This window comes from Triturus cristatus, chromosome 5_1, assembly GCF_964204655.1.
Source record: "Triturus cristatus chromosome 5_1, aTriCri1.1, whole genome shotgun sequence".
NCBI lineage: Eukaryota > Metazoa > Chordata > Amphibia > Caudata > Salamandridae > Triturus > Triturus cristatus.
Genome location: NC_140587.1, coordinates 46,397,985 through 46,425,857, shown reverse-complemented (window position 1 = coordinate 46,425,857; position 27,873 = coordinate 46,397,985). Strand labels below are relative to the sequence as shown.

General features: G+C 46.2%; 1 protein-coding gene across 1 annotated transcript in view; it reads right to left on the bottom strand.

The window, feature by feature from the left end:
* Window positions 1–793: 793 nt before the first annotated feature.
* The window catches only part of SLC39A4 (solute carrier family 39 member 4), a 122,459-nt gene continuing 95,379 nt past the window's right edge, over window positions 794–27,873 (bottom strand). The window contains exons 9-12 of the mRNA XM_085604355.1: window positions 20,239–20,293; window positions 14,539–14,691; window positions 13,451–13,638; window positions 794–5,568 (exon numbers count right to left, since the gene is read on the bottom strand). Coding sequence (XP_085460481.1) covers window positions 5,440–5,568; window positions 13,451–13,638; window positions 14,539–14,691; window positions 20,239–20,293 — 525 coding nt within the window. The 3' untranslated portion in view covers window positions 794–5,439. The remainder of the gene's footprint in view (window positions 5,569–13,450; window positions 13,639–14,538; window positions 14,692–20,238; window positions 20,294–27,873) is intronic.

Genomic DNA, 27,873 nt, shown 5'->3' with positions numbered 1-27,873 from the left:
ATGAGCCTCAAAAGAAGGGCATTGGGGGACCCAGCTCTTTCCTTGCAGAGCTGTCCATCTGCCACTCTCTCATGCACAAACAAGCCCAAAAAATTATCTCCCATTTCCCTCTTGCTCCACTACACTCTTCCTTAATTTAGACAGGCAGGGGGGTCTGGTGGCTTTGTGGCCGAATGTGTCCCCTGTAGAGGCCTGAGTTTGACCTTATGGTCACAGGTTCAAATCCCAGTGAGTCCACTCAGCCTTTCATAATTTTGAGGTTGATAAAGTGAGTACTATTGAGTTGAGTAACAATAAACATCTGTTATTCAGTGCCAGGATACCCTTCTGGGTGACCGTGCGCTTTACAAATACACGTTATGTTATTCGACCAGAACCCACCTTGCCACAGGAAGAGCGATGTAAGTCGAGGGAAGTAGGAACAAACAACCTCAGGTTTCACGGAAGACAGGTAACCTCAAGTTTCCCCTCTCTGGAGCCCATGCTCTTTGTGGCTGTTTGAGGGTCATTGTACCCTTAGTGTTTGTATGGAAGCCATAGTGGCATAACAAGTAGGTGCAGAATGTCTAACCGTTGAGGAATTGGAAGCATTTGCTTTTATGTCAGGGGCACTGGAGAGTGAGAAGGCAGTGAGGGAACCATGAGCTGATGGGCAGGGGAATCAGTGGCAAGATAAGATATCCACAGGTCTCAACTTTCAACAAACAGCTCATTCAGCGTCTCTGTAGGGGAACCCGCAGAGAAGCCTGACCCATGCATGCAGTATTGAAGCTGGTGACATAGTACACAGTAAGCAAATAAATATAATGTTTATTGTCATTGTCTGAATACTGATCACACTGGCGCATTAAGAGTGGACAGGATGCATACACAGTATTTCCATCATTGTCAAGTGTCTGTAGTCTGTTTCTATTGGCCGATTTAAGTCACTGAGTGAGATACATATTTTTCTCCTTCATTTGTTTTTGGAGCATCTCTGAGTACAACCAGATCATGGGCATCAAAATGTTCTGCTATAAAAAGTAATTGGTTCCACACTCCTTACCTGAGAAGGAGGTGCTAGAAATTCAGAAGCCACAACACCATGAGAATGTGACAACTAAGCTTGTTACCGGTTGGCTGACTAGAAGAACAACATTGAAGTCTGTTACCGGTTGGTTGGCCAGAAGAACGACATTGAAGCTTGTTACCAGTTGGTTGGCTAGGAGAACAGCATCTAAGCGTGTTACCGGTTAGTTGGCTAGAAGAACGACATTGAAGCTTTTTACCATTTGGTTGGCTAGCAGAACGAAATCGAAGCTTGTTAGGGGTTGTTTGGCTAGGAGAACAACATTGAATCCTGTTGGTTGGCTAGAAGAACGACATTGAAGCTTGTTACCGTTTGGTTGGCTAGGAGAACAACATCGCAGCATGTTACCGGTTACTTGGCTAGGAGAGTGATGGACCTATTGATGTTCTCTCATGCGGGCCATTTGAGAGATGCTTGCCAGCCACAGCCAACACTGCGCAAACCTTGCAAGAAGTAGAGGAATGTACTACAGCCATATTGTTTGTCTAGTGTTGACCAGAACTGGCCCTGGCCTGTGACTGTTCACACATAAAGGGTCTTTTCCCAACTTTACCACTCCTTCTTTAGGCTGGGCACTTCTCTCAATCGTGGAGTATTAAGGCTTCTGGAAACCTCAAGAGATGTGGTATCTTCTACGTGCACTCACCCATCCGTTTCCAATCACTCCTGGGATCAGGCAAATCATAGAGCCTGCTCTTTCCCATCTGCAGACTCTGACTGTCCAACTTTGGCCAGGATGGCCGGAGGCACGGCAGATTTCATGGACGCGCCCATGAGATAAGTTTACATACCCATAGGTAGTATCTATATAGTCCGAGGCTATCCTTAAAATATTTGTCATGAATCTAGTCCTCATGTACCAATGTTGGACATCACTAATCTAGACGATACCCGGCACCCCCTGATTATCATTATTGTAAGTGTGGGGGTCCCACGTACATCTGGGTTGATGGATTAATAGTAGATTTTCAGGATATCACATAAAACATATTTATATAAAATTAATCTAAATTGAAATAATTTATATAGTTAGACATTAGCCTGAAATCAGGCCTACATTTGAACCTCCTGTACCTACACTGGACCCCCGTTTATGTGGATTCAGTTTCTCCAGGATTACACTCATGAGCAGGAGATCCAGCTGTTTCTTCTGATGTTGGGGAACCATCACTCTAAATGATCTGCTCTTATCCGGCTTCTGCTTTTCTATCCACAAACAACCCCCAAGTCCTGGAGGATGTTTAAACTCTTCCCTCCCCAGACAACTCCTGAGTTCAGCAGATACAGCACCTCCTACAGGTTCTTTAGTCAACAAGCCTGGGCTTCATCAGTGCTTGTTCATCACCAAGCTTTCCTTCACATCCTCAAAGTAAACAGTTGTGACCTTTGCTTCCTTACAGATTATCTTCACTCTCTGGACATATGACATCTCACCTTACTCCTGCTGCTTCCAGATCTCTGGGCATTGAAACAATCATGCAAGGAATCATAGTAACATGGGGATCGGTCTCCCATCAGCTTCATCGCACCCTATGGAGTCCCTCAGCCTGATCGGATGAGATGGTCAAGAGCCCAACACTACCTCGGTGGATCCTCAACCCCCCGATCCGCCTTTGCCTTTAGTGATGTACAAAATACAGCAGACCAACCTCAAATTACCTTCTCTGCCTGAGCTTCATCATGGGCAATACAGCATCTCATGAAGTGATAAATATGAAAACTCCTCCTAGTGAGCGCCTTTATCTCTTGACCACTGAAAACAGGAAGAGCCCCATTGGCTGGTCCAGAGCGCCTGCAGCATCACTTCCGTGATGTAACAGAAGACAGCTACTATACGTCTTGTCTTTAATATGTCATAAGGAAGCTTGCCAATTGCCCATTTGTTAAAGTAGTTACTTCAGGAAGCAACATAACCATGTGTTTGACCAGGACCAGGGAAGGAAGTGCATTTTACCTTATCCAGGGGCTACCCATGCAAGCTGTGGGCCTCGCGACAGCTGAAGCAGATCCATCGGATATTGTGGTTTACCTTACAGCACTATCTGAGACAGCAGGACAGCAGATGGAGCCAACATCGGAAAACCCTTGATGGCCCATTGGCCAACCTTGAAAATTCTCCAGCATGCCCAGTAGTCAAATATTCTAGTAACGTTTGTGGTGATGGCTTCCTGGTCTACAGACCTACCACTTCTCTGCTCTTGCAACCGATGAACATCAAGTATAAACAAAGTGACTGTGCAGAGACTTGGTCTTCCTTTCACCAGGAGCAGGAGGAGTGCATAGTGTGTCTACTTGAGTTCATGGCATGTCATGCTTTACGTTGCATTTTTGTACATCAGTATCAGGCTCATCTCACAAGGGATGCATGAACCTCTCCCCATAGTTCCAGAACCAACTGACAGTTGCATCTAGCTAGGTATTTTAAGTTGGTAATGCCTTGACACAGCTCAGGTTTTAACTTCAACCCTTTGGTACAGTTAGTAGACAGGAGGTAGGTTCTGCAGTGTGCTGGAGACCATAGACTTCTCCACCCTCTGTAGTTGAACTTGTGCAGCTTCACAACCCATGGGGGGCCCTGGTGTAGACTGTAGGTATTTTTCTCTACCCCTCATATCTCCTTCACACAGTCAGAGAATGTAGACGTTCAGCACCACCACCAAGAACTGCGTATGACTACGTCTCATTCACAGTATCGGCTTCTGAGTCAAGAGGTGCATGCGCAGGGTTACCGTACCAGACTTCCAGTGCAAGCTTCTGGTACAGGACTCACAGTTCATCAAATCTTCAAGTACTGGTTATCAATCAGCATCTTACACCTCAGGCAGGACTAACTATGCACCAAAGAATGTTGATGGCAGACTATCATCCTGAGGGTTGCCTCCACCTCAGGGGAGTTGACCCGGATTCCATCATCCTTGCAGGACCTCTCAATGTCGTTTCCCGGGCCGTCTCTGATGTTCTTGGTGCTCCTACATGCATCTCATCTCTAAGAATGCACTGGCTAAGGCTTTCAGTCACATCCTGAAGGGCTCTGATATAACTCCATTCTTAATACTTCTATTGAAAACTCTCAACTTCTTTCATAATTCCTTAAAATACTGGATATTGCTAATCTGATCTTTGGGCTCGCGGATGCAATATTTGACTTCCCCAAAACTGTATACATCAAAATTAACACAATTTGAGGAAGCGATGCTTGATCCTAATTTTACATGGTTAAGAAGTTCCTTAACACACACACACATGCTTACTTCATAAGGTTTCATATGACACAGGCATGGATCCCACCCTCTCACAGGTTAAGCCACCCTTACGGCACTGTCCAGCAGCACCAGGGAAACTTCGGCTACCTGGCTGAGTGGTTTATCATGTGGCTTTTCCCAATTTTCTAAACTGTCTGATGCATAAAGTGTGTGCTGTGTCTCTCCCCCCCCCCCCTAAACTTTCAATTTGCACATGATGGCCAAAGTTCCAATGAGGCAAGCCAATGAGAATCCCACAAGGGAGGAACTGTGAATGGACATGGCCATCCGTGGGATTAAGGACACCAACATAGGTTCACAAATCAAGGGATTCCTGGTTGATTCTGGGGTCAAGCCACTGTGTTCCTCTTGTAGAGCGAACGTTGCGCATCAGGATCCCACATGGTCTTGAGAGGGAAACACAAGGGCATGGATGAGAACGAGGGCTTTCTATGCCGGTAGGGGAGGTACAATGCTACATTTATGGAGTAACCGATGTTGGCCTGGATCTCACGTGGCCATCCATGGAACGTCCCTGCAGATGTAATGTATATATGTCCAGGCATTCACTGTTGACCATGTAGTCACATGGCAATAGTCTACTGGCAGAGGAAACATAGTGGGTGCGGATCCTGCGTGTCTTTCAGGGGGTGTCACAAAGGAAGGACAGGATCTGCAGTTTCAGAGTTCAGGCATAGGAGGTATACCATAAAGTCAAGTTAGATTACTTCCCCCATTGAGTGAATGCCATGGAGCATGATTGCGTGGCTTTCATTGGGGGTACTGGGAAAGTCAGAGGACTGTTAAGTGCATGCATTGGAGGTAGTCTTGGTTGGTCACACTTCAATGTCCTCCTCATAGACAGTATAGCTGGGGACCGGTCTCGCCGTCACTGGAGTGAGAGTGTAGATTTCTATTGTTCGTTAGTGGGAGTCACACGTCAATGTCTCCCTCGTAGAGTGAATGACGAGGCTCCTTACTTGCTACCATGGTGTATCACAGGCGGAGGACAGAGTCAAAGAGTTTGTTAGAGGGGCTCACAGTTTGATGACACCCTCGATGATCCTGCATTGGCATCAAAGGAATGTCACAAGTGAAAAGCAGCATCCTAGAGTTCATTTTAGGGGGTCATACCGCGATGTCCTCTTCGTAGATTGACAGCAGCAGTAAGATGGCCCAGCCCAGCAGCAGACCCAGGTTGTGCAGGAAGAAGAGGAGCCACGGTCTCTTGTCCTTCACATTCATCATGGCTGGCAGCTGGGGAGAAAGAGAGGCACAGGGGTTAGGAACAAGACTCTTGTGTGCATTCACATGCAAAGACAGCATGGTGCCTTCAGCAGGGACTTTGGAACCAAGGAAGCAAGCCTCAGGTGCACACTCAGGTGTAAACATATCAAGGTGACCTGAAAAGCTGGCTTCTGGACCAAGGAAGTGGGTGTCAGGTGTGCAGTCTGGTGCAAACAGATCGAGGTGACCTAAAAGGGGAGTTTTTGGACCAAGGAAGCAGGCGTCAGGTGTGCACTCTGGTGCAAACAGATCAAGGTGACCTCAAGCGGGTGTTTCTAGACCAAGGAATCAGGCTTTGGGAGGGCACTCAGGTGCAAACTGATCACAGTGACCTCAAGCGGGGACTTCCGGACCAAGGAAACAGGCCTCAGGTGTGCACTCAGGTGCAAACTTATCACAGTGACCTCAAGCGGGGGCTTCCGGATCAAGGAAGCAGGCCTCAGGTGTGCACTCAGGTGCAAACAGAAGAAGGTGACCTCAAGCGGGGGCTTCTGGACCAAGGAACCAGGCCTCAAGTGTGCACTAAGGTGCAAACAGATCAAGGTAACCTCAAGAGGGGGCTTCTGGACCAAGGAAGCAGGCCTCAGGTGGAAACAGATCAAGGGGACCTCAAGAGGGGGCTTCTGGACCAAAGAAGCAGCCCTTAGGTGTAAACAGAACAAGGTGACCTCAAGCGGGGGCTTCCGGACCAAAGAAGCAGGCCTCAGGTGTGCTCTCAGGTGCAAATAGAACAAGATGAACTCAAGCGGGGGCTTCTGGACCAAGGAAGCAGGCCTCAGGTGTAAACAGATCACGGTGACCTCAAGAGGGGGCTTCTGGACCAAGGAAGCAGCCCTTAGGTGTACACCCAGGTGCAAACTGAACTAAGTGACCTCAAGTGAGGGCTTGGGGAAGAAGGGAGCAGGCCTAAGGTGTGCACTCTGGTGCAAAAAGATCAAGGTGACCTCAAGCGGGTGTTTCTGGAGTGCACTTAGGTGCAAACTGATCACAGGGACCTCAAGCGGGGGCTTCTGGACCAAGGAAGTAGGCCTCAGGTGTAAACCGAGCAAGGTAACCTCAAGCGGGGGCTTCTGGGCCAAGGAAGTAGGCCTCAGGTGTAAACCGAGCAAGGTGAACTCAAAAGGGGGCTTGTGGACCAAGGAAGCAGCCCGTAGGTGTAAACAGATCAAAGTTACCTCAAGAGGGGGCTTCTGGACCAAGGAAGCAGGCCTCAGGTGTACACCCAGGTGCAAACTAATCCAAGTGACCTTAAGTGAGGGCTTTGGGAGGAAGGGAGTAGGCCTAAGGTGTGCACTCTAGTGGAAACATATCATGGTGACCAGCAAATGGGGCTTTTCAGGACTGGAGGGGACATGCGAGGTGTGGAAACTAAATGGAAAGACACAGAGCCAGGAGGAGGAAGAGGGAGAACTAACAGAAGAGTGAACAGGATAGAGATGCCAAACAAACAGAAGACATGGTAGGAGAGACAGGGCAGTCAACAAAGAGAGAGCAGAGCTGTGGCGAGAGGGCACATGAAGCAGCCAGTTCTGTGAAGAAAGTGAGAGGACAATTGCTGGAAGGAAGAGATAGAAAAGAAACACCTGAAATTAAAAAATAACTGCAGATGCAAAATATAATACAGCGGAAGAGAGAGTTAGTAGTGTCTAAAGGAAAAGGGCATGATAGGCAGACATACAAGAGAGCGAAGAAAAGAGGCACCAATGATATGGAGAGAAAGAGACAACGAACAAGAAGAGACACTAGAGAGCAAGTAAATACACGAAGCAACAGCCAACAGGTGACCAGTTGACTGGGTTTGTTTGAGGAATCACCCAATGTACAAGGATGCAACAGGCGACAAACACAGCAGTATTACTGATTTGACAGATGTTACATAAGTGTCATGTGACAGCCCTGCCTTGCGCTCTACCGTGAAGTCCGGACTTTGCAAGTAAAGGTCCCTCCAAGCAGCCACTGGATGTTGCTATTCCGCCCTTTTAGGGGTTTGTGATCTATTTGGACAGAGTTTACTACTGCAACCTGCGTCCCACAGAAGATACCTTGTCACTAGACCATGCTCACGCCTGCTCCTAGTCCAAGCACTTGTCTATAATATTGTTCACATACATACACATAAACGCCTATACATGCAGTATAAGTAAGTCACCCCAACAGCAGGCCTTTTCTACCGTAAGGCAAGGTGCACTATACTACATGTGAGGGCATAACTGCATGAGCAGATATGTCCCGTACTGGTCAGTTCAATAACTGCCAGTACAGGTGATCAGGGAAGCCATCATAATAGCATGTGGTGGACACTGGTGAAAAAGAGTTGCCCAGCTACATGATAGCTTCATTCAAAATAGGGGTGTTTGGTATCAAACATCTGGTATTATTAATCCCGTGCTGATACCAGTGTCGGATTGAAAAATACATGCACCTTAGAAGTGCCCCCTGAAAACTTACCATCCACTGGTGTGCTGACTGACTTGTTCTAGCCAGCCTGCCACTAGAGACGAGTGCCTGACCCTCAAGGGTGAGCGTCTCTGCTCTCCGGGGGCCATAAACCAAGCCTGCTCAGGCAGAGAGTGCTGTGCCCCCCTGTCCACAGGATGACCTGCGGATTAGCATTCCAAAGCTGGGGAGCTTCAAAGAGGCCTACTGCCTTGGGTATGTGAATCTGGCTTCTCTCACAGGAGGAGGAGCCACCCCCTTTGTCCCGAGCCCTTTGGCACCTGCACTGGTTGGAAAATTAGCTAAGCAAGACAGACGTGTCCACCCTCAGGCAAGCACCACCCCTGAACTGGGTTACCTGAAGTGGATACGACTTTTCAGAAGCGACAATCTTGGCGATAGCAAATTTAGGATCTCTGGGACTGGGTTAAGCCCACTTGTATTGTATTGTATTGTATGTGGATTTGTAGAGCGCGGTTGCTGCCCCAAGGGCGTCCAAGCGCTAGGTGTGCAGATGTGATCGTTGAGGAGGTGATCGGGATCAGGGAGACTGTGTGAACAACAAGGTCTTCAGTTGTTTACGAAATGAGAGCAGGTTGGGGTCAGAGCGAAGTTGCAGAGGGAGAGAATTCCATAGCTTGGAGGCATTTAGGGAGAACGTCCTTCCTCCGGCTCTGGTTCTTTTAACTTTGGGCACTGAGGCTAGAAAAGCCTCCGTAGATCGGAGATTCCTGCTAGGATGGTAGTGGGTAACTAGATTGCCACTAATTGCTGGGCTTGTGTTCCAGAAGGCTCGGTGGGAGATGCATAATGCCTTAAATGCAACTTTCTGCTTCACCGGAAGCCAATGCAGTCTTTTTAATCCGAGCCTGACTGACTGTCTGCGTGGGATCTGTAGCAGGGTTCTGGCTGCACAGTTCTGCACCACTTGAAGCTTCCGCAGGGTCGATTCGGGGGCACCCAAGTAAAGGGCGTTATTGAAGTCTAGCCGGGACTGTATCAGTCCCTGTATTGCTACTTGTTTAGCTTCCATCGGCAAGAGGGGCAGGACTTTCCTCAGTGTTCTAAGTAAGCCAAAACATGTGGCAGACAGCTTGGTGGCTTGGGTAGTGAACGAGAGATTTCTGTCTAACCACACTCTCAAGCTTTTTACACTTTCCTTAGGGATTGGTGGAGGGGCTAGACAGGACGGCCAGAGGGAGATGAAAGACACTGGAGATGTTGGGCCCAAGAGCATAAGCTCCGTTTTATCTCCGTTGAGCTTTAAGGAGGAGGCTGTCATCCATTCCTTAACATCCTCTAGGCATTTCATGAGGCCTGCTGAGGTGTGCCTGTTACCCTCCTGCGCCAGAGACACCACTAGCTGGGTATCGTCTGCGTATGATATGATCTTAATACCGAACGGTTTGACGACCCCAGCCAGTGGTTTCATATATATGTTGAACAACGCAGGGCTCAGAGAGGAACCCTGTGGTACCCCGCAGCTCAGTGGTTTGCTAGCTGACACTGTGTCACCGTCGAAGATCTGGAATGTTCTGTTGCTCATGAAGGAATTGAGCCACCTAAGTGCATTGCCTGTTATTCCAATCTTCGATAGACGGTTCAGCAAAATGGAGTAGCTGACCGTGTCAAAGGCCGCACTTAGGTCGAGGAGGATCACTGCCACTGAACCACCTTGGTCCAGTATCCTCCGTGACTCTTCGGTAACCGTTAACAGTGCGGTTTCGGTCTGGGAAGCATCCAGTAACAAGTGGTTCTCAAGAAATTTTATTAGCTGGATGTTTGTGTTTCTCAAGGATTTTGCTTGCCCAAGGGAGCAGTGAGATTGGGCGGTAATTGGCATGGTCTTCGGGGTCTAGATTGGGCTTTTTAAGCAAGGCCCGCACCATGGCTCTTTTCCATACTGTGGGCACAGTGCAGGATGAAATGGAGGAGTTTAACAGATCCAGTACCACGGGTAGGGTAGCCTGGCTAGCCTGCATCATGACATCCGGTGGTGCTGGGTCGAGTGGGGAGCCAGATTTGACTTGCCGGGCCAGATGATTAAGGGTTTCCAGATCTAAGGGGAGAAAATATTCGAGGGTAGGCTGGTCTGGGAGAGTTATATGTTTCAGTGGTACCTGGACAGCTGTTCTTGAAGTTATGTCTACTGTCGGAAAAGAGGAGTAGATCTTGGTAACCTTATTATGGAAAAAAATCTGCTAGCTCATTACACTGTGTTTGTGTTTTTGCCAAGGGTGGGGCTGAGTTATTCACTTTTGTCAGGCTTTTTACTAAGTGGAAGATTTCCTTTGGTTTGGATTTGGCTTCCATGATTTTAGCCGAAAAATAAGCGGCTTGAGCCGTCCTAATCTCGTCTTTATAAGCCTTGATTGCCTCTTTGTATTGGGACTTTTTCTCAGGTAGAAAATCTAGGCGCCATGCTCTCTCATGTTTCCCACATAAGCGTTTTTTTGCTCTTAGCATGTCTGAAAACCAAGGAGCTGATTTGTGCAGTCTTTTCGATATGGATTTCAGAAAAGGTAGGGTGGCGTCCAAAGATTTTGTGATCCAACCCTCATATTCCTGGTTTGCTGTGTTGGGGGTCTGTAAAGTGGGGTGGGCAGGTGGATTCTAAGTTGCTTATCCAGACCTTGATGGGTAGTTTCGCCCAGTTCCTTGTGAATTTGACTTGGGGGGTGGGCAGAGGGGTTTTACAGGTAAACCAGGAGAAAGGTATTAAGGAGTGATCAGTCCAGGGTTGACTGACCACCAGCTCCGTGCAGTTGCTAAAAATCGGGTCTAGTAGATGGCCCTTTTCATGAGTGGGGGCTGAGACATGCTGAATTAATTGTAATGCTGCTAGGTCATCTATTAGTTCCAACGCAGTATGGTCTGTGGAGCTGTCAAAATGAAAATTAAGATCTCCCAGAAGAGTATGGTTGGCTGTCGACATGATACGTTTGGCTATAATGTTCGGGAGAGATCTATGGAACATTTTTACCGGCTCTGGGGGGCGATATATCAAGGTGCCTGAGAAGGAGATATTTGAGGAGAAGTCAATAGTGAATGCTAGACTTTCACACTCGGGGATTGCTTCAGAGGTAGTACGGCAACAATACTGGCCCTTTAGTATGATAGCCAGTCTTCCTCCTCTCCCTTCCGACCGGTCTAGTCTGTGGATTTGATAGCCAGGGGGTAAGGCTGTGACTAGGTACGGCTCAGAGTGGGAGGTGAGCCATGTCTCCGTCAGAAAGATGGCGTCCGGCTTCCACTCTTCCAACAGCAGGGCCATTTCCGTGCTGTGTTTCGGGAGGGACCTACAATTCAGCAGGTACATACAGTATTTCTGAATCGTGTCTGTCGAGATTTTGGTGTTGAAGGGATGTTTACAGGCCAGGCAGCGGGAAGGGAGTTCATCTGGTGGGAACCTATGAGTGCAGCGTGCTACAGCTGCGGTTCCGATGCTGTGGATAATTGCTGGACTATAGGTCCTTAAATGAGAGGTGTGCAGTTCAGGGTTTATGGCCCCGGGTCCCGTATGGTCGCGGACGGGCGCAGACGGGCTTGCCTTTGGCGCGCCGGCGGCGCGCCTGCTGCGCGCGTCCGCTGCGCGGCCGTTGGCAGCACATCGCTTTATATCGTGTGGGAGGGGGAGTGGGCCGAGCGTCAGTGGGCGTGTCCAGGAGCGAGGGGCTTCCCTGGAATGGCGGCAATCACCGCAGCAGCGCCTTTAATCGGCTGCGCGGTCAATGTCCACGGAAATGCAGAGGCTCGAGTTTTCAGAGGTACACGTTATCACACACAAGAATTTAAAAACAACTAAAATTGTTAAAAAATCACTCGCTCCCGGCTTCCGCCTCAGGAGCACTGTCTGTCACCAATACGCGCTAGAGAAAAGGCGCGATTTATATCGTGTGGGAGGGGGGCGTGGGCCGAGCATCAGTGGGCGTGTCCAGGAGCGAGGGGCTTCCCTGGAATGGCGGCAATCACCGCAGCAGCGCCTTTAATCAGCTGCGCGGTCAATGTCCACGGAAATGCAGAGGCTCGAGTTTTCAGAGGTACACGTTATCACACACAAGAATTTAAAAACAACTAAAATTGTTAAAAAATCACTCGCTCCCGGCTTCCGCCTCAGGAGCACTGTCTGTCACTTCCCCTGGAAATGATCAAATAGGGAGTGTAGTGATCTCAGGGGTAAGTAGCCCATTAGCTACTACCCTATACTCCCCTAACACCCACTAAATTCAGTATTTAGGGGAGCCCTGGCACCAGAAAATCAGATGATGCTGACCAAAAGAAGAAGGGCTGACGAGCCACGAAAGCAAGACCTGTAGAAGGCGCATCTGATTTGGCACCAGCCCTGCTGGCCTGTTTGCCCATTCTCAACAATTTCAACAAAATCGTCTTGCTCTGCAAGCTGCTGATCCTCCAAAGCCTGGGAGGAATTCCAGCACTTCTTCAAAGACTCAGGATCTCCTGTGGAGCAGCAGAGCTGCTTTCCTGCATCCTGCAGGCACCCCAAAGAAGACTGTGAGACTCAGGAACTGCAAAAAACCCTCACCGCAAAGCACCCCTGCACCCGCGCTTCCTAGACTAGACAAAGCCCACCTGGGACTTGCCCTATGTAGACTTAATTAAAGTATCAAAACCCTGTTTTCTTTAAACCTGCTATTTGAAAAAGTACTTACCTGATTATGATGAACTTGGTGCCTAAATTTTTATAAATTGGTGTGGATCTCCATATTGAGTCGTGTGTGCCATTTATTGTCTGTGTGTGCTCATCGGATGTCTAACACTCCTCTCTGATAAGGCTATGACTGTTCAACCACACTACCCCCTAGAAGAGCACCTTGGGGTTATTAGAGCAAGCACCTGTCCAATCGCGAGGGAACCCCTGGACCCTTTGCATGGTATACCTGGTTTTGTTATACCACATAAAGAGCCGGCTTCCTACACATACATACTACACATTACATACTACACATATAAACACATATGTACATACACACATGCACAGATATACACATTTGTTCATACACACATATGCACATGAACATACATACGCATCCACGTATGATTAATAGACCTGATATTTTGCTTGTAAAACTCAACCCATGATTTACGAAAATGATCATTGGATTTGAAGAGATCCTCTGCTGATTAACTAAAGGATCTCAAGATCTGAAAGTGGAGTGAGAGGTGGGAAGGGTCACAGTAAAGAGAACAGAGGAGAGAGTAAAACCGGGGGAGGCCAATGGAGGGAAAAGTTAGAGAGTGAAAAGAGATTTGAGAGTGGAGTGGACAGGGTGGGGTGGAGATGGTGAGAAGACCACACGAGGATGAACAGCATGCATGATGATGTAGAGAGGTGGAAGAGAGGCTCAGTGGTGTGGGAAGGACGGACTCTTCCTGGTGGAGACTGCAGGACTCTCACCATGTCTGCCAAGGCCACGTAGAGGAAGAGCCCGGTGGCCACAGTGAAGATCCAGCGCTCCACCTCCTCGTTCGCTGAGATGGAAAGTGCGATGTACAGCCCGATGAAGGATGTGAGGGCACTGCCGAAGTTCAGCAGGAGCGCCATCTTGACGCTCAGTCCAGAGTGCAGCAAGGCGGCAAAGTCACCTGTGGCCAGGGAAAAAGGCAAGATTAGAAGGTTGGGGTGACATTCACAGCGCAATGAAGTCTACAGGGGGACTAAGGAAGCTGATACATCAGCAATGCATGGACCCCACAGTTTAGGGTTCACTGGGTGGACGATGATTGGACCTAGCACACATCAAGCCGAATATTGACAATGGAAGTGGTTGTTAGCAGTGATCACATCCAGGTCAGGTGTGAGTAGCTCACATGGGTCATTTTTCGTTGCAGTTCTGGCAACAGACGTCCAACATTTACAATAGAGGTATTAAAACGGTAAACACCAGAGTACAAAGATTAAAACCACTCACAACTGACGGGAGACAGCTAGGGTGGTCTGATTTAGGGACCACGTGAAGTTTCCCCTAATAGGGTCTGGGGACAGGTTTGGCAATGGTCTTAGGGAAAGTATATGACACCCCCTAGATTACACTGAGTAGTGGGTAGAAAGCTGGCCCCAGAGCACCAGTACTCACATGGAATCAGTGGTAAACCACAGTTAGGCTCTGCAAGCTCCAGGACATGGACAATTATTCGTACAGCTTACAGGTCACTGGACACAAAGAAAGAGTTCCTACTAGTAGAACCTACATTGTGCTTTGGTTTGGTCTCTATGGGTACAAGATTTGCCACTTGGACCCATTCTCATCCGTTAGCTTCATGGTTACTGGATAAGAAACCTCTTTATACCTTCTTTGTCATTGGTTAGGGATAGACTGTGGATGTACCCAGCTCATGGTGCAACCCGTGGCACACCACTGCCATGGAAGCGGCAAGACTCCTCACTCAAACCAGTGCTTCTTACTGAACTCCATGGCCACTGGGCAGTACCCTTGGACACCCTCTGGTGTCAGTGGTTGGTGAATAATTAAATTGTAGACATACCCAGCTCATGAGGCAGCTCGTGGCATACCACGGCCACGGAAGTGGCGAGACCCGTCCGCCAGGAGGTGGAAAAGGCTGCACCCATTGCCAGTCCATCTGCAAAGTTGTGGATAGCATCCCCAATGGTGATCATGTAAGGGATCATCCGCAGTTCTACAGAGAGAGGAAAAGAGAGAGGGTTAACACACAGGGGTCTTTGAGTCATGTACAATTTATTACATTCATTGTAGGATTTGGGTACCCTTGAAGAGCATGCCCCCTACTAAAGTGTCAACCATCCAGGCAGTGAACTTTAACCCCTTGTAATAAACCATAATAAGGAGCTGATCAGCATGAAACTCAGGAGTTGAAGTCCTTTGAGTATGCATAAACTTTCCTGTTTCATTTTCTATTGGTTGTGAATTCTGGTGGGTCTTTTTCAGTTTTTTCCAATGTTTTAATTTCCTTTAAAAAATCAGTGGTTATCCGTATTTATTCTTTGTTGCTCCACACATGAACATGGTGATGGTGGTTTGCCAGTGCGTCATTGCCTTTCTTTCCTCATTCATTGCTGGAGGCAATTATACCTGCATTCTTTCCTGCTTCTAACTCGCATTGTACCCTACAATTGGATTTGCTCTTGCAAGTAACTTTTCATCATTTCTCTCACCTCGTTACTTATCTAATTTCCCAGCACTCAGATCCCTCTTTCCAGCTGCCCGGTCCCACCCCATGTCAAAGGATGTGCATGAATGGAGATATGTTTGCACACCATTAAGATTTGATTGTAGCACAAAAAGGTTTAATGGTAGGTATTTAACACACATTCCTACTGCTCTGCTATTCAGAAAAATGGCAAATATTTGCTGAAGTAATATGTTCTAGTTAGGACATGCTACATTTACAGATGGTGTTCTGTGTTCAATTATTGCAAGCCAATGTCAGTCCTCCTGTTCTTCTTGACATAGAATTGGCTAATAAATGTATTATTGCTGTCTTATCTGGGCCTATTTCTGCTCTACTTTGTCATAGGGGAGAAGCCTGCTAGGAAGTTATCATGCTCTTACTGTTTGCTTTTGAGACTTTAATGACAATAAATTGTGCTGCTGCAAGAAGAAGCAGCTATGGTAGTACAGTAGCTTCATCATCTGCAGGATACCTTGGGCCGTTTGTGTGTGCAGTTCACAACAGGAATTACGTTTATTATACCTTTCTGGTCCATGTCTGTGGGAGTTTGTTTGAGGACCTCTAAGGATTGATTTTTATCAAGCATTTTGGTAGGAATTTGTTCTATGAAAGCAGTGTGTGTGTGTGGTGGGGGGTGTTATATGCCGTCTGCCAAAGCTCATTTCCCAGCATGAGGCTGTCATTTTGTGCTACACCCTTTTATTTATTTTTCTCTTCAAGACAGTGATCAAATAATAATTTCTCGCTTTGGATCACTGATATTTGATATCTCCCACTGTAGTTCTGCAAGACCTTTTGGCTATTTAACGTTCTTTTATTGATCTTGCTTTTCTCTACTTCAACAGGCCTCATTGTACTATTTTCCTTTCAACTGAGAATTACGTTTCCTGTGGCAAAAGCACCGTGGTTGCATTTCAGTGTTCTTGGCATATTTTTTTCCAATTTTATTTCCACACTTTCAGTATCAATATTATTTTTGCACCTCTCATATTTCTGCTTAGTGTAGGGGGCGAACACAATTTTTGGGAGACAATTGGGCGGCAAAAACTCAATAAAAAAATTGCTAATATCACTCAGTTGCTCTAAACTAACTTCTACTGTAACAAAACCTAAAAGGGGCCAACATGTCTCTCCATTTCCTGTATCCTCATCTAGTAATACAATTTTAGACACCATTTTGGATGAAGTAGGAGCCTTGCAACCTTTCATGCATGCAGCCAATGAAACGTTACAACAGAGGATAGAAGGACTTTTATGGACAACAGGATGGTAGATGGACCAAAGCGTTAGTTGAGTCGAAGATACAACTGTGAAGAATCCCATGCTTGAACAAGAAATTTTGAAACTTAAGCTCCATAAAGAGGATTTGGAAAACAGGAAGATTCATAATAATTTGTGCTTGCATGGTTTACCAGAAGGCATTGTGGTTCTCAACCTTCTCGGTGTCAAAAAGAAATTTATTTCTGAGGTTTTAAATATTTTAAGTCACCTCATATTAACTTATAACATGTTCATCATCTTGGGAAATTAAATCATCACTCTTCAAAAGATATTTTATTTACGGAGTTTACTGACTTGCTTTGTGTTTTGAGAACAACTGAGGAACAAAAGAAAATCATCTTGCCACAAACGCTTCAGTTCACAAGATGTATCATCTGCTACCAATGCCCGACGAAAGGAGTTTCTTGTCATGTGTCCTCGCATGAGACAACTAAATGCCAGATATGGGATTCTTCATTTATGCCTGTGCAAAATTGCAAATTAGGTGTATCACTAAGTCGTTTGAAGATCCTGCTCAGCTATTTGCTTTTCTCCAGAATCCCTTATCGCATAGGATGGAGACTGCCTCCTTGAAAATATGAAGATTTCCTATTGATGTGTTCTTTTTAAAGTGGTTTTATTATGTTATTTTATTTTATTCTCTTCTTTAGCTCATCTGCATGTGTTGTTGACTCACTATACCTATTTTTTTCATTTCTCTTTTTCAGTTCTGGGTTCTGCCCCCTGATCTGCAGTTTTTTCTATCTTTAACTATGGTCTTTTCTTTCCCTTTTTTCAATTATTTTGGAAAGTGACTGCTTTATATAGTATTGTCTGTTCTGTCCTTATGGCCTTCTTGTACCACATAGTTAATGTCTTATTTTTCTAGTGGGTAAACTGACAAACGCACATCACAGGTTAAGCATGAATTGTGAACTGTGTTCACTCGTAGCAAAGTTGGGTGGGTGCACCAGCGTATTCCCCTCTGATGATGAGCGTCTGTACTAACAATTGTGCAATGCGTTTCCCTGGTAGGTAGTAACGTCCTCTCTGTGAAAAAGTTAATTGTTTTTAATCTTGATACCTCAGTAATCCAAATGTGTAGTCCAAAATAAAATGAAAGTTCCTTCAAAAATCCAGCTTCATGTTTTTTCTTTATTCATCAATAAATGAATTTTCTTTGAAGGCATATCATGTGGTGTCATCACATGAGAACGTACAAATAATGTGGGTATCTCATGATCCCGATGCATTTCGGGTATGACCCTTCCTCTGGTGAATGATATTCCAAAATGTGTACAAACAGCGGCATCTATCGAACGGCGTGCACTGGGGTTGCCATGAACAAATGTTTATAGTAACGCAGCGTGAAATAGAAGTCCGCTTTTTAATCCCCTGGAGAAGGGCTATGGCCTAAATGCATTGGGATCTTAAGATTCCCATGTTATTTGTATGAAATCTTGTGACGTCACTACATGATTTGCTATAGTGCAAATACTCTGCCCTGTGCGCTGCTATAGTATAGATACGCTGGCCTGTGGTCAGCACTAGTTGAGATGCTCTACTCTGTGCTCTACTATAGTAGAGATACTCTTGCTCTTGGTCATCAGTAGTTATTATAGCCTAGCTTGTGGTCAGCAGTAGTTGGGATGCTCTGACGTGTAGTCTGCAGTAGTAGAAATACTCTGGTTTGTATTTAGTAATCGTAAGGATACTTTGGCTTGCATTGAGCAATAGCTGAAATACTCTGGCATATGTATAGTAATAGTAGAGTTGCCCTGGCATGTGGTCAGCCCTAGTTGAGATACTCTGCCCTGTGTTCTGCTATAGTATAGATACGCTGGCCTGTGGTCAGCACTAGTTGAGATGCTCTGCTCTGTGCTCTGCTAAGGTAGAGATACTCTAGTCTGTAGTCAGCACTAGGTGAGATGCTTTACTCTGTGCTCTGCTATAGTAGAGATACCCTGGCTCTTGGTCAGCAGTAGTTATCATACTGTAGCATGGGCTCAGCTGTAGTTGAGATGCTCTGATGTGTAATCTGCAATAGTAGAAATACTCTGGTTTGTATTTAGTAATCATAAGGATATTTGGCTTGCATTGAGCAATAGCTGAAATACTCTGGCATATGTATAGTAATAGTATATTTGCCCTGGCTTGTGGTCAGCACTAGTTGAGATACTTTAGCTTGTGTTCTCCTATAGTATAGATACTCTAGCTTATGGTCAGCACTAGTTGAAATATTCTGGCTTGTGGTCTACTATAGTGCAGATACTCTAGCTTATGGTCAGCACTTGTTGAGATGCTCTACCCTGTGTTCTGTTGTAAAAGAGATAATCTGGCTTGTGGTCGGCACTAGCTGAAATACTCTGGCCTGTGTCCTCCTATAGATTAGATACTCGAGCTTGTGGTCAACACTAGTGGAGATACTCTGCCCTGTGTTCTGCTTTATAGTAGAGATACGCTGGCTTGTGGTTGGGACTAGTTGAGATACTCTGCCCTGTGCTCTGTTATAGTGGCGATACTCTCGCTTGTGGTCGGCACTAGAGATAATCTGCCTTGTGTTCTGCTTTATAGTAGAGATACTCTGGCTTGTGGTCAACACTAGTTGAGATACTCTGCCCTGTGTTCTGCTATAGTAGAGATACTCTGGCTTGTGGTTGGCACTAGTTGAGATACTTTGCCCAGAGTTCTTATATAGTATAAATACTCTAGTTTGTGGTCGGCACTAGTTGAGATACTCTGTCCTGTCTTCTGCTATAGTATAGATACCCTGGCTTGTGGTCGGCAATAATTGAAATTCTCTGTCCAGTGTTCTGCTAAAGTAGAGATATTCTGGCTTGTAGTACGCACTAGTTGACCTACTCTGCCCTGTGTTCTGCTATGTTATAGATATTCTATCTTGTTGCCGGCACTAATTGAAATATTCTGGGTTGTGGTCTGCTATAGTAGATATATTCTAGCTTGTGGTAGGCACTAGTTGAGATGGTCTGCCCTGTGTTCTGCTATAGTAGAGGTACTCTGGCTTATGGTTAGTACTAGTTGAGATACTCTACCCAGTTTTCTGCTATAGTATAGATACTTTGGCTTGTGGTCAGCTCTAGTTGAGATACTCTAACCTAGGTTCTGCTTTAGCAGAGATTCTCTAGCTTTTGGTTAGCTCTAGTTGATATTCTCTGCCCTGTGCTCTCCAGTAGTAGAAGTACTCTGGCTTGTGGTTAGCAGTAGTAGAGATACTCTAGGTTGTGGTCAGCACTAGCTGAAATACTCTGCCCTGTGCTCTGCTATAGTAGAGATACTCTGGCTTGTTGTCAGCACTAGTTGAGATACTCTGCCCTGTGCTCTGCTATTGTAGAGATACTCTGGCTTGTGGTCGGCACTAGTTGAGATATTCTGCTTTGTGTTCTGCTATAGTAGAGATACTCTGGCCTGTGGTCAGCACTATTTGAGATACCCTGACTTGTGGTCAGCAGTAGTATAGATACTCTAGCTTGTGTTCAACTCTACTTGAGGATCTCTGCCCTGTGCTCTGCTGTAGTATAGATACTCTGGCCTGTGTTCTGCAGAAGTTCAAAATATTCTGGCTTGTGTTTAGTATTAGTTAAGACACTTTGGCTTGTGTTCCTCAATAGTAGATGCACTCTGGCTTGTGTTCTATAATAATAGAGGTACCCTGAATTGTGTACAGCAATTGTGGAGGTATGCCTGCTGTTGAATAGTTAGAGTATCACGCCTGAATGTATAACTGAGCTGTACTGGCGATGTGAAAACACCTACCTCGGCTGCGCTTGGTCCTGGTTGGTTTTGGGTTCTCTGCATCATCTGTGTTGACCTGCAGGAAGAATAAGTGCAGTTATCTTCTGCCATTTAGGTGTATCCCATCTATTTGGTCACTCATCAATTCATAACCAGAAGCCTCCCTTATCCATAACTGTCTAAGGGGCGTCTGCAATAACAGAGCATCTCAGATTACTCATAGATCTCCCTTCCAGTAGCTGAGTAATCTGAGACTAACTATGTTTCCTTGTATATCTCACTCTCAGTGGCTGAGTAATCTAAGATGTGTCAGTCTCCTCACACATCTCACTCTCATGAGCATTTGTAATGGGTGTCCATCTTAAATCCATCGTACATCTCACTATCAAGGGCCTCTGTAATATGAGACTGTCTCAGGTTACTATTACATTTCACTCTCAGTGGCCTCTGTAATCTGATACCATCTCATGTTCCTTATACGTTTTACTCTCAGGGGTCCCTGTAATCTGAGACCATCTCAAGTTACTTATGTAGTTTATTCTTAGGGGCCAAAGTAATCTGAGACCATATCAGGTTCCTTGCACATGTCACTCTGAGTGGCCTCTATAATTTGAGACCATCTCAAGTTGTTAGAGCATGTCAATCTGAGGGGCCTCTATAATCTGAGATCATCTCAAGTTGTTAGAGCATGTTAATCTGAGGGGCCTCTATAATCTGAGACCATCTCAAATTCTTAGCACATGTACATCACTCCCGACTATGCATTTTTGACATAACGCCTCCCATATTTTGCATCTCTCGCAGGCCTCTCATTGCTCTTTATCTTTCTTGGCCTGTCATATCTATGACTCTTTCTTGGTCTGTCATATCTATGGCTCTTTCATAGACATGTCGAATCTATGGCTCCTTCTTGGCCTGTCATATCCATGGCTCTTTCTTGGTCTGTCGTATCCATGGCTCTTTCTTGGTCTGTCATATCCATGGCTCTTTCTTGGCCTGTCATATCTATGGCTCTTTCTTGGCCTGTCATATCTATGGCTCTTTCTTGGTATGTCGTATCTATGGCTCTTTCTTGGTCTGTCGTTTCCATGGCTCTTTCTTGGCCTGTCATATCTGTGGCTCTTCTTGGCCTGTCATATCTATGGCTCTATCTTGGTCTGTCATATCTGTGGCTCTTTCTTGGTCTGTCGAATCCATGGCTCTTTCTTGGCCTGTCATATCTGTGGCTCTTCATGGCCTGTCATATCTATGGCTCTTTCTTGGTCTTTCATAGACATGTCGTATCTATGGCGCCTTCTTGGCCTGTTGTATGTGTGGCTCTTCCTTGGCCTGTCATATCTATCGCTCTTTCTTGGTCTGTTGTAATTGTGGCTCTTTCTTGGCCTGTTGTAACTGTGGCTCTTTCTTGGTCTGCCATATCTATGGTTCTGGATCTTTCTTGGTATGTCATATCTATGGCTCTTTCTTGGCCTGTCATATCTATGGCTCTTTCTTGGCCTGTTGTATCTGTGGCTCTTTCTTGGTCTGTAATATCTATTGCTCTTTCCTGGCCTGTCGTAGCTGTGGTTCTTTCTTGGCCTGTTGTATCTGTGGCTCTTTCTTGGCCTGTCATATCCGTGGCTCTTTCACAGACCTGTCGAATCTAAGGCTCCTTCTTGGCCTGTCATATGCATGGCTCGTTCTTGGCCTGTCATATCAATGGCTCTTTCTTGACCTGCCATATATATATATATAGGGCTCTTTATTGGCCTGTCATATCCAAGGCTCTTTCTTGGGCTGTCATATCTATGGCTCTTTCTTGGCTTGTCATATCCATGGCTCTTTCTTGGGCTGTCATATCTATGGCTCTTTCTTGGCCTTTCGTATCCATGGCTCTTCCTTTGCCTGCCATATCGATGGCTCTTTCTTGGCCTGTTGTATCTGTGGCTCTTTTTTGGTCTATCGTATCCATGGCTCTTTCTTGGCCTGTCATATGTATGGCTCTTTCTTGGCCTGTTGTATCTGTGGCTCTTTCTTGGTCTGTCATATCTATGGCTCTTTCTTGGCCTGTTGTATCTGTGGCTCTTTCTTGGTCTGTCATATCTATGGCTCTTCCTTGGCCTGTCGTAGCTGTGGCTCTTTCTTGGCCTGTTGTATCTGTGGCTCTTTCTTGGCCTGTCATATCCGTGGCTCTTTCACAGACCTGTCGAAGCTAAGGCTCCTTCTTGGCCTGTCATATCCATGGCTCTTTCTTGGCCAGTCATATCTATGGCTCTTTATTGACCTGCCATATCTATGGCTCTTTCTTGGCCTGTCATATCTATGGCTCTTTCTTGGCCTGTTGTATCTGTGGCTCTTTCTTGGTCTGTCATATCTATGGCTCTTTCTTGGCCTGTCATAGCTGTGGCTCTTTTTTGACCTGTCGAAGCTAAGGCTCCTTCTTGGCCTGTCATATCCATGGCTCTTTCTTGGCCAGTCATATCTATGGCTCTTTATTGACCTGCCATATCTATGGCTCTTTCTTGGCCTGTCATATCTATGGCTCTTTCTTGGCCTGTTGTATCTTTGGCTCCTTTTGGCCTGTCATATCTGTGGCTCTTCTTGGCCTGTCATATCTATGGCTCTTTCTTGGTCTGTCATATCTATGGCTCTTTCATAGACATGTCAAATCTATGGCTACTTCTTGGCCTGTTGTATGTGTGGCTCTTTCTTGGCCTGTCATATCTATCGCTCTTTCTTGGCCTGTCAAATCTATGGCTCTTTCTTGGCCTGTCATATCTGTGGCTCTTTCTTGGTCTGTCATATCTATGGCTCTTTCTTGGCCTGTCGTAGCTGTGGCTCTTTCTTGGTCTGTTGTATGTGTGGCTCTTTCTTGGCCTGTCATATCTATCGCTTTTTCTTGGCCTGTGAAATCTATGGCTCTTTCTTGGCCTTTCATATCTGTGGCTCTTTCTTGGCCTGTCGTAGCTGTGGCTCTTTCTTGGTCTGTTGTAATTGTGGCTCTTTCTTGGCCTGACGTAGCTGTGGCTCTTTCTTGGTCTGTCATATCTATGGTTCTGGCTCTTTCTTGGTCTGTCATATCTATGGCTCTTTCTTGGCCTGTTGTATCTGTGGCTCTTTCTTGGTCTGTCATATCTATGGCTCTTTCTTGGCCTGTCATAGCTGTTGCTCTTTCTTGGCCTGTTGTATCTGTGGCTCTTTCTTGGCCTGTCATATCCGTGGCTCTTTCCAAGCCCTGTCGAATCTAAGGCTCCATCTTGGCCTGTCATATGCATGGCTCTTTCTTGGCCTGTCATATCTATGGCTCTTTCTTGACCTGCCATATCTATGGGTCTTTCTTGACGTACCATATCTATGGCTCTTTCTTGGCCTGTCATATCCATGGCTCTTTCTTGGGCTGTCATATCTATGGCTCTTTCTTAGCCTGTCGTATCCATGGCTCTTCCTTTGCCTGCCATATCGATGGGTCTTTCTTGGCCTGTTGTATCTGTGACTCTTTTTTGGTCTCTCATATCTGTGGCTCTTTCTTGGCCTGTCGTAGCTGTGGCTCTTTCTTGGCCTGTCATATCTGTGGCTCTTTCACAGACCTGTCGAATCTAAGGCTCTTTCTTGGCCTGTCATAGCTGTGGCTCTTTCTTGGTCTGTCATATCTATGGTTCTAGCTCTTTCTTGGTCTGTCATATCTATGGCTCTTTTTTGGCCTGTTGTATCTGTGGCTCTTTCTTGGTCCGTCATATCTATGGCTCTTTCTTGGCCTGTCGTAGCTGTGGCTCTTTCTTGGCCTGTTGTATCTGTGGCTCTTTCTTGGCCTGTCGTAGCTGTGGCTCTTTCTTGGTCTGTAATATTGATGGCTCTTTCTTGGCCTGTCATATCTATGGCTCTTTCTTGACCTGCCATATCTATGGCTCTTTCTTGACCTGCCATATCTATGGCTCTTTCTTGGCCTGTCATATCTATGGCTCTTTCTTGGCCTGTCGTAGCTAAGGCTCTGTCTTGGCCTGTCATATCTGTGGCTCTTTCAAAGACCTGTCGAATCTAAGGCTCTTTCTTGGCCTGTCGTAGCTGTGGCTTTCTTGGTCTGTCATATCTATGGCTCCTTCTTGGCCTGTCATACCCATGGCTCTTTCTTGGCCTGTCATATCTATGGCTCTTTCTTGACCTGCCATATCTATGGCTCTTTCTTGGCTTGTCATATCCATGGATCTTGTTTGGTCTGTCATATCTGTGGCTCTTTCTTGGCCTGTCGTAGCTGTGGCTCTTTCTTGGTCTGTTGTAATTGTGGCTCTTTCTTGGCCTGTTGTAACTGTGGCTCTTTCTTGGTCTGTCATATCTATGGTTCTGGCTCTTTCTTGGTCTGTCATATCTATGGCTCTTTCTTGGCCTGTCCTAGCTGTTGCTCTTTCTTGGCCTGTTGTATCTGTGGCTCTTTCTTGGCCTGTCATATCCCTGGCTCTTTCCAAGACCTGTCAAATCTAAGGCTCCATCTTGGCCTGTCATATGCATGGCTCTTTCTTGGCCTGTCATATCTATGGCTCTTTCTTGACCTGCCATATCTATGGGTCTTTCTTGACGTACCATATCTATGGCTCTTTCTTGGCCTGTCATATCCATGGCTCTTCCTTTGCCTGCCATATCGATGGGTCTTTCTTGGCCTGTTGTATCTGTGACTCTTTTTTGGTCTGTCATATCTGTGGCTCTTTCTTGGCCTGTCGTAGCTGTGGCTCTTTCTTGGCCTGTCATATCTGTGGCTCTTTCACAGACCTGTTGAATCTAAGGCTCTTTCTTGGCCTGTCGTGGCTGTGGCTCTTTCTTGGGCTGTCATATCTATGGCTCTTTCTTAGCCTGTCGTATCCATGGCTCTTCCTTTGCCTGCCATATCGATGGGTCTTTCTTGGCCTGTCGTAGCTGTGGCTCTTTCTTGGTCTGTCATATCTATGGTTCTAGCTCTTTCTTGGTCTGTCATATCTATGGCTCTTTTTTGGCCTGTTGTATCTGTGGCTCTTTCTTGGTCCGTCATATCTATGGCTCTTTCTTGGCCTGTCGTAGATGTGGCTCTTTCTTGGCCTGTTGTATCTGTGGCTCTTTCTTGGCCTGTCGTAGCTGTGGCTCTTTCTTGGTCTGTAATATTGATGGCTCTTTCTTGGCCTGTCATATCTATGGCTCTTTCTTGACCTGCCATATCTATGGCTCTTTCTTGACCTGCCATATCTATGGCTCTTTCTTGGCCTGTCATATCCATGGCTCTTTCTTGGGCTGTCATATCTAAGGCTTTTTTTTGGCCTGTCGTAGCTAAGGCTATGTCTTGGCCAGTCATATCTGTGGCTCTTTCAAAGACCTGTCGAATCTAAGGCTCTTTCTTGGCCTGTCGTAGCTGTGGCTTTCTTGGTCTGTCATATCTATGGCTCCTTCTTGGCCTGTCATATCCATGGCTCTTTCTTGGCCAGTCATATCTATGGCTCTTTCTTGACCTGCCATATCTATGGCTCTTTCTTGGCTTGTCATATCCATGGCTCTTTCTTGGGCTGTCATATCGATGGCTCTTTCTTGGCCTGTCGTATCCATGGCTCTTACGTTGCCTGCCATATCTATGGCTCTTTCTTGGCCTGTTGTATCTGTGGCTCTTTCTTGGTCTGTCATATCTGTGGCTCTTTCTTGGCCTGTTGTGTCTGTGGCTCTTTCTTGGCCTGTCATATCTGTGGCTCTTTCACAGACCTGTCGAATCTAAGTCTCCTTCTTGGCCTGTCATATCCATGGCTCTTTCTTGGCCTGTCATATCTATGGCTCTTTCTTGACCTGCCATATCTATGGCTCTTTCTTGGCTTGTCATATCCATGGCTCTTTCTTGGGCTGTCATATCTATGGCTCTTTCTTGGCCTGTCGTATCCATGGCTCTTCCTTTGCCTGCCATATCTATGGCTCTTTCTTGGCCTGTTGTATCTGTGGCTCTTTCTTGGTCTCTCATATGTGTGGCTCTTTGTTGGCCTGTCATAGCTGTGGCTCTTTCTTGGCCTGTCCTATCTATGGCTCTTTCTTGGCCTGTCGTAGCTGTAGCTCTTTCTTGACCTGTTGCTCCTTTTGGCCTGTCATATCTATGGCTCTTTCTTGACCTGTCGAATCTAAGGCTCCTTCTTGGCCTGTCATATCTAAGGCTCCTTCTTGGCCTGTCATATCTATGGCTCTTTCTAGACCTGTCATATATATGGCTCTTTCTAGACCTGTCATATCTGTGGAACTTTCTTGGTCTTTCATATCCATGGCTCTTTCTTGGCATGTCGTATCTGTGACTCTTTCTTGGCCTGTCGTAGTTGTGGCTCTTTCTTGGCCTGTCATATCTATTGCTCTTTCTTGGTCTGTCATATATATGGCTCTTTCTTGGCCTGCCGTATCCATGGCTCTATCTTGGTCTGTCATATCAGTGTCTCTTTCCTGACCTGTCGAATCTAAGGCTCCTTCTTGGTCTGTCATATCTATGCCTCTTTCTTGGCCTGTCGTAGCTGTGGCTCTTTCTTGGTCTGTCATATCTATGGTTCTAGCTCTTTCTTGGTCTGTCATATCTATGGCTCTTTTTTGGCCTGTTGTATCTGTGGCTCTTTCTTGGTCCGTCATATCTATGGCTCTTTCTTGGCCTGTCGTAGATGTGGCTCTTTCTTGGCCTGTTGTATCTGTGGCTCTTTCTTGGCCTGTCGTAGCTGTGGCTCTTTCTTGGTCTGTAATATTGATGGCTCTTTCTTGGCCTGTCATATCTATGGCTCTTTCTTGACCTGCCATATCTATGGCTCTTTCTTGACCTGCCATATCTATGGCTCTTTCTTGGCCTGTCATATCCATGGCTCTTTCTTGGGCTGTCATATCTAAGGCTCTTTCTTGGCCTGTCGTAGCTAAGGCTCTGTCTTGGCCAGTCATATCTGTGGCTCTTTCAAAGACCTGTCGAATCTAAGGCTCTTTCTTGGCCTGTCGTAGCTGTGGCTTTCTTGGTCTGTCATATCTATGGCTCCTTCTTGGCCTGTCATATCCATGGCTCTTTCTTGGCCAGTCATATCTATGGCTCTTTCTTGACCTGCCATATCCATGGCTCTTTCTTGGCTTGTCATATCCATGGCTCTTTCTTGGGCTGTCATATCGATGGCTCTTTCTTGGCCTGTCGTATCCATGGCTCTTACGTTGCCTGCCATATCTATGGCTCTTTCTTGGCCTGTTGTATCTGTGGCTCTTTCTTGGTCTGTCATATCTGTGGCTCTTTCTTGGCCTGTTGTGTCTGTGGCTCTTTCTTGGCCTGTCATATCTGTGGCTCTTTCACAGACCTGTCGAATCTAAGGCTCCTTCTTGGCCTGTCATATCCATGGCTCTTTCTTGGCCTGTCATATCTATGGCTCTTTCTTGACCTGCCATATCTATGGCTCTTTCTTGGCTTGTCATATCCATGGCTCTTTCTTGGGCTGTCATATCTATGGCTCTTTCTTGGCCTGTCGTATCCATGGCTCTTCCTTTGCCTGCCATATCTATGGCTCTTTCTTGGCCTGTTGTATCTGTGGCTCTTTCTTGGTCTGTCATATGTGTGGCTCTTTGTTGGCCTGTCATAGCTGTGGCTCTTTCTTGGCCTGTCCTATCTATTGCTCTTTCTTGGCCTGTCGTAGCTGTAGCTCTTTCTTGACCTGTTGCTCCTTTTGGCCTGTCATA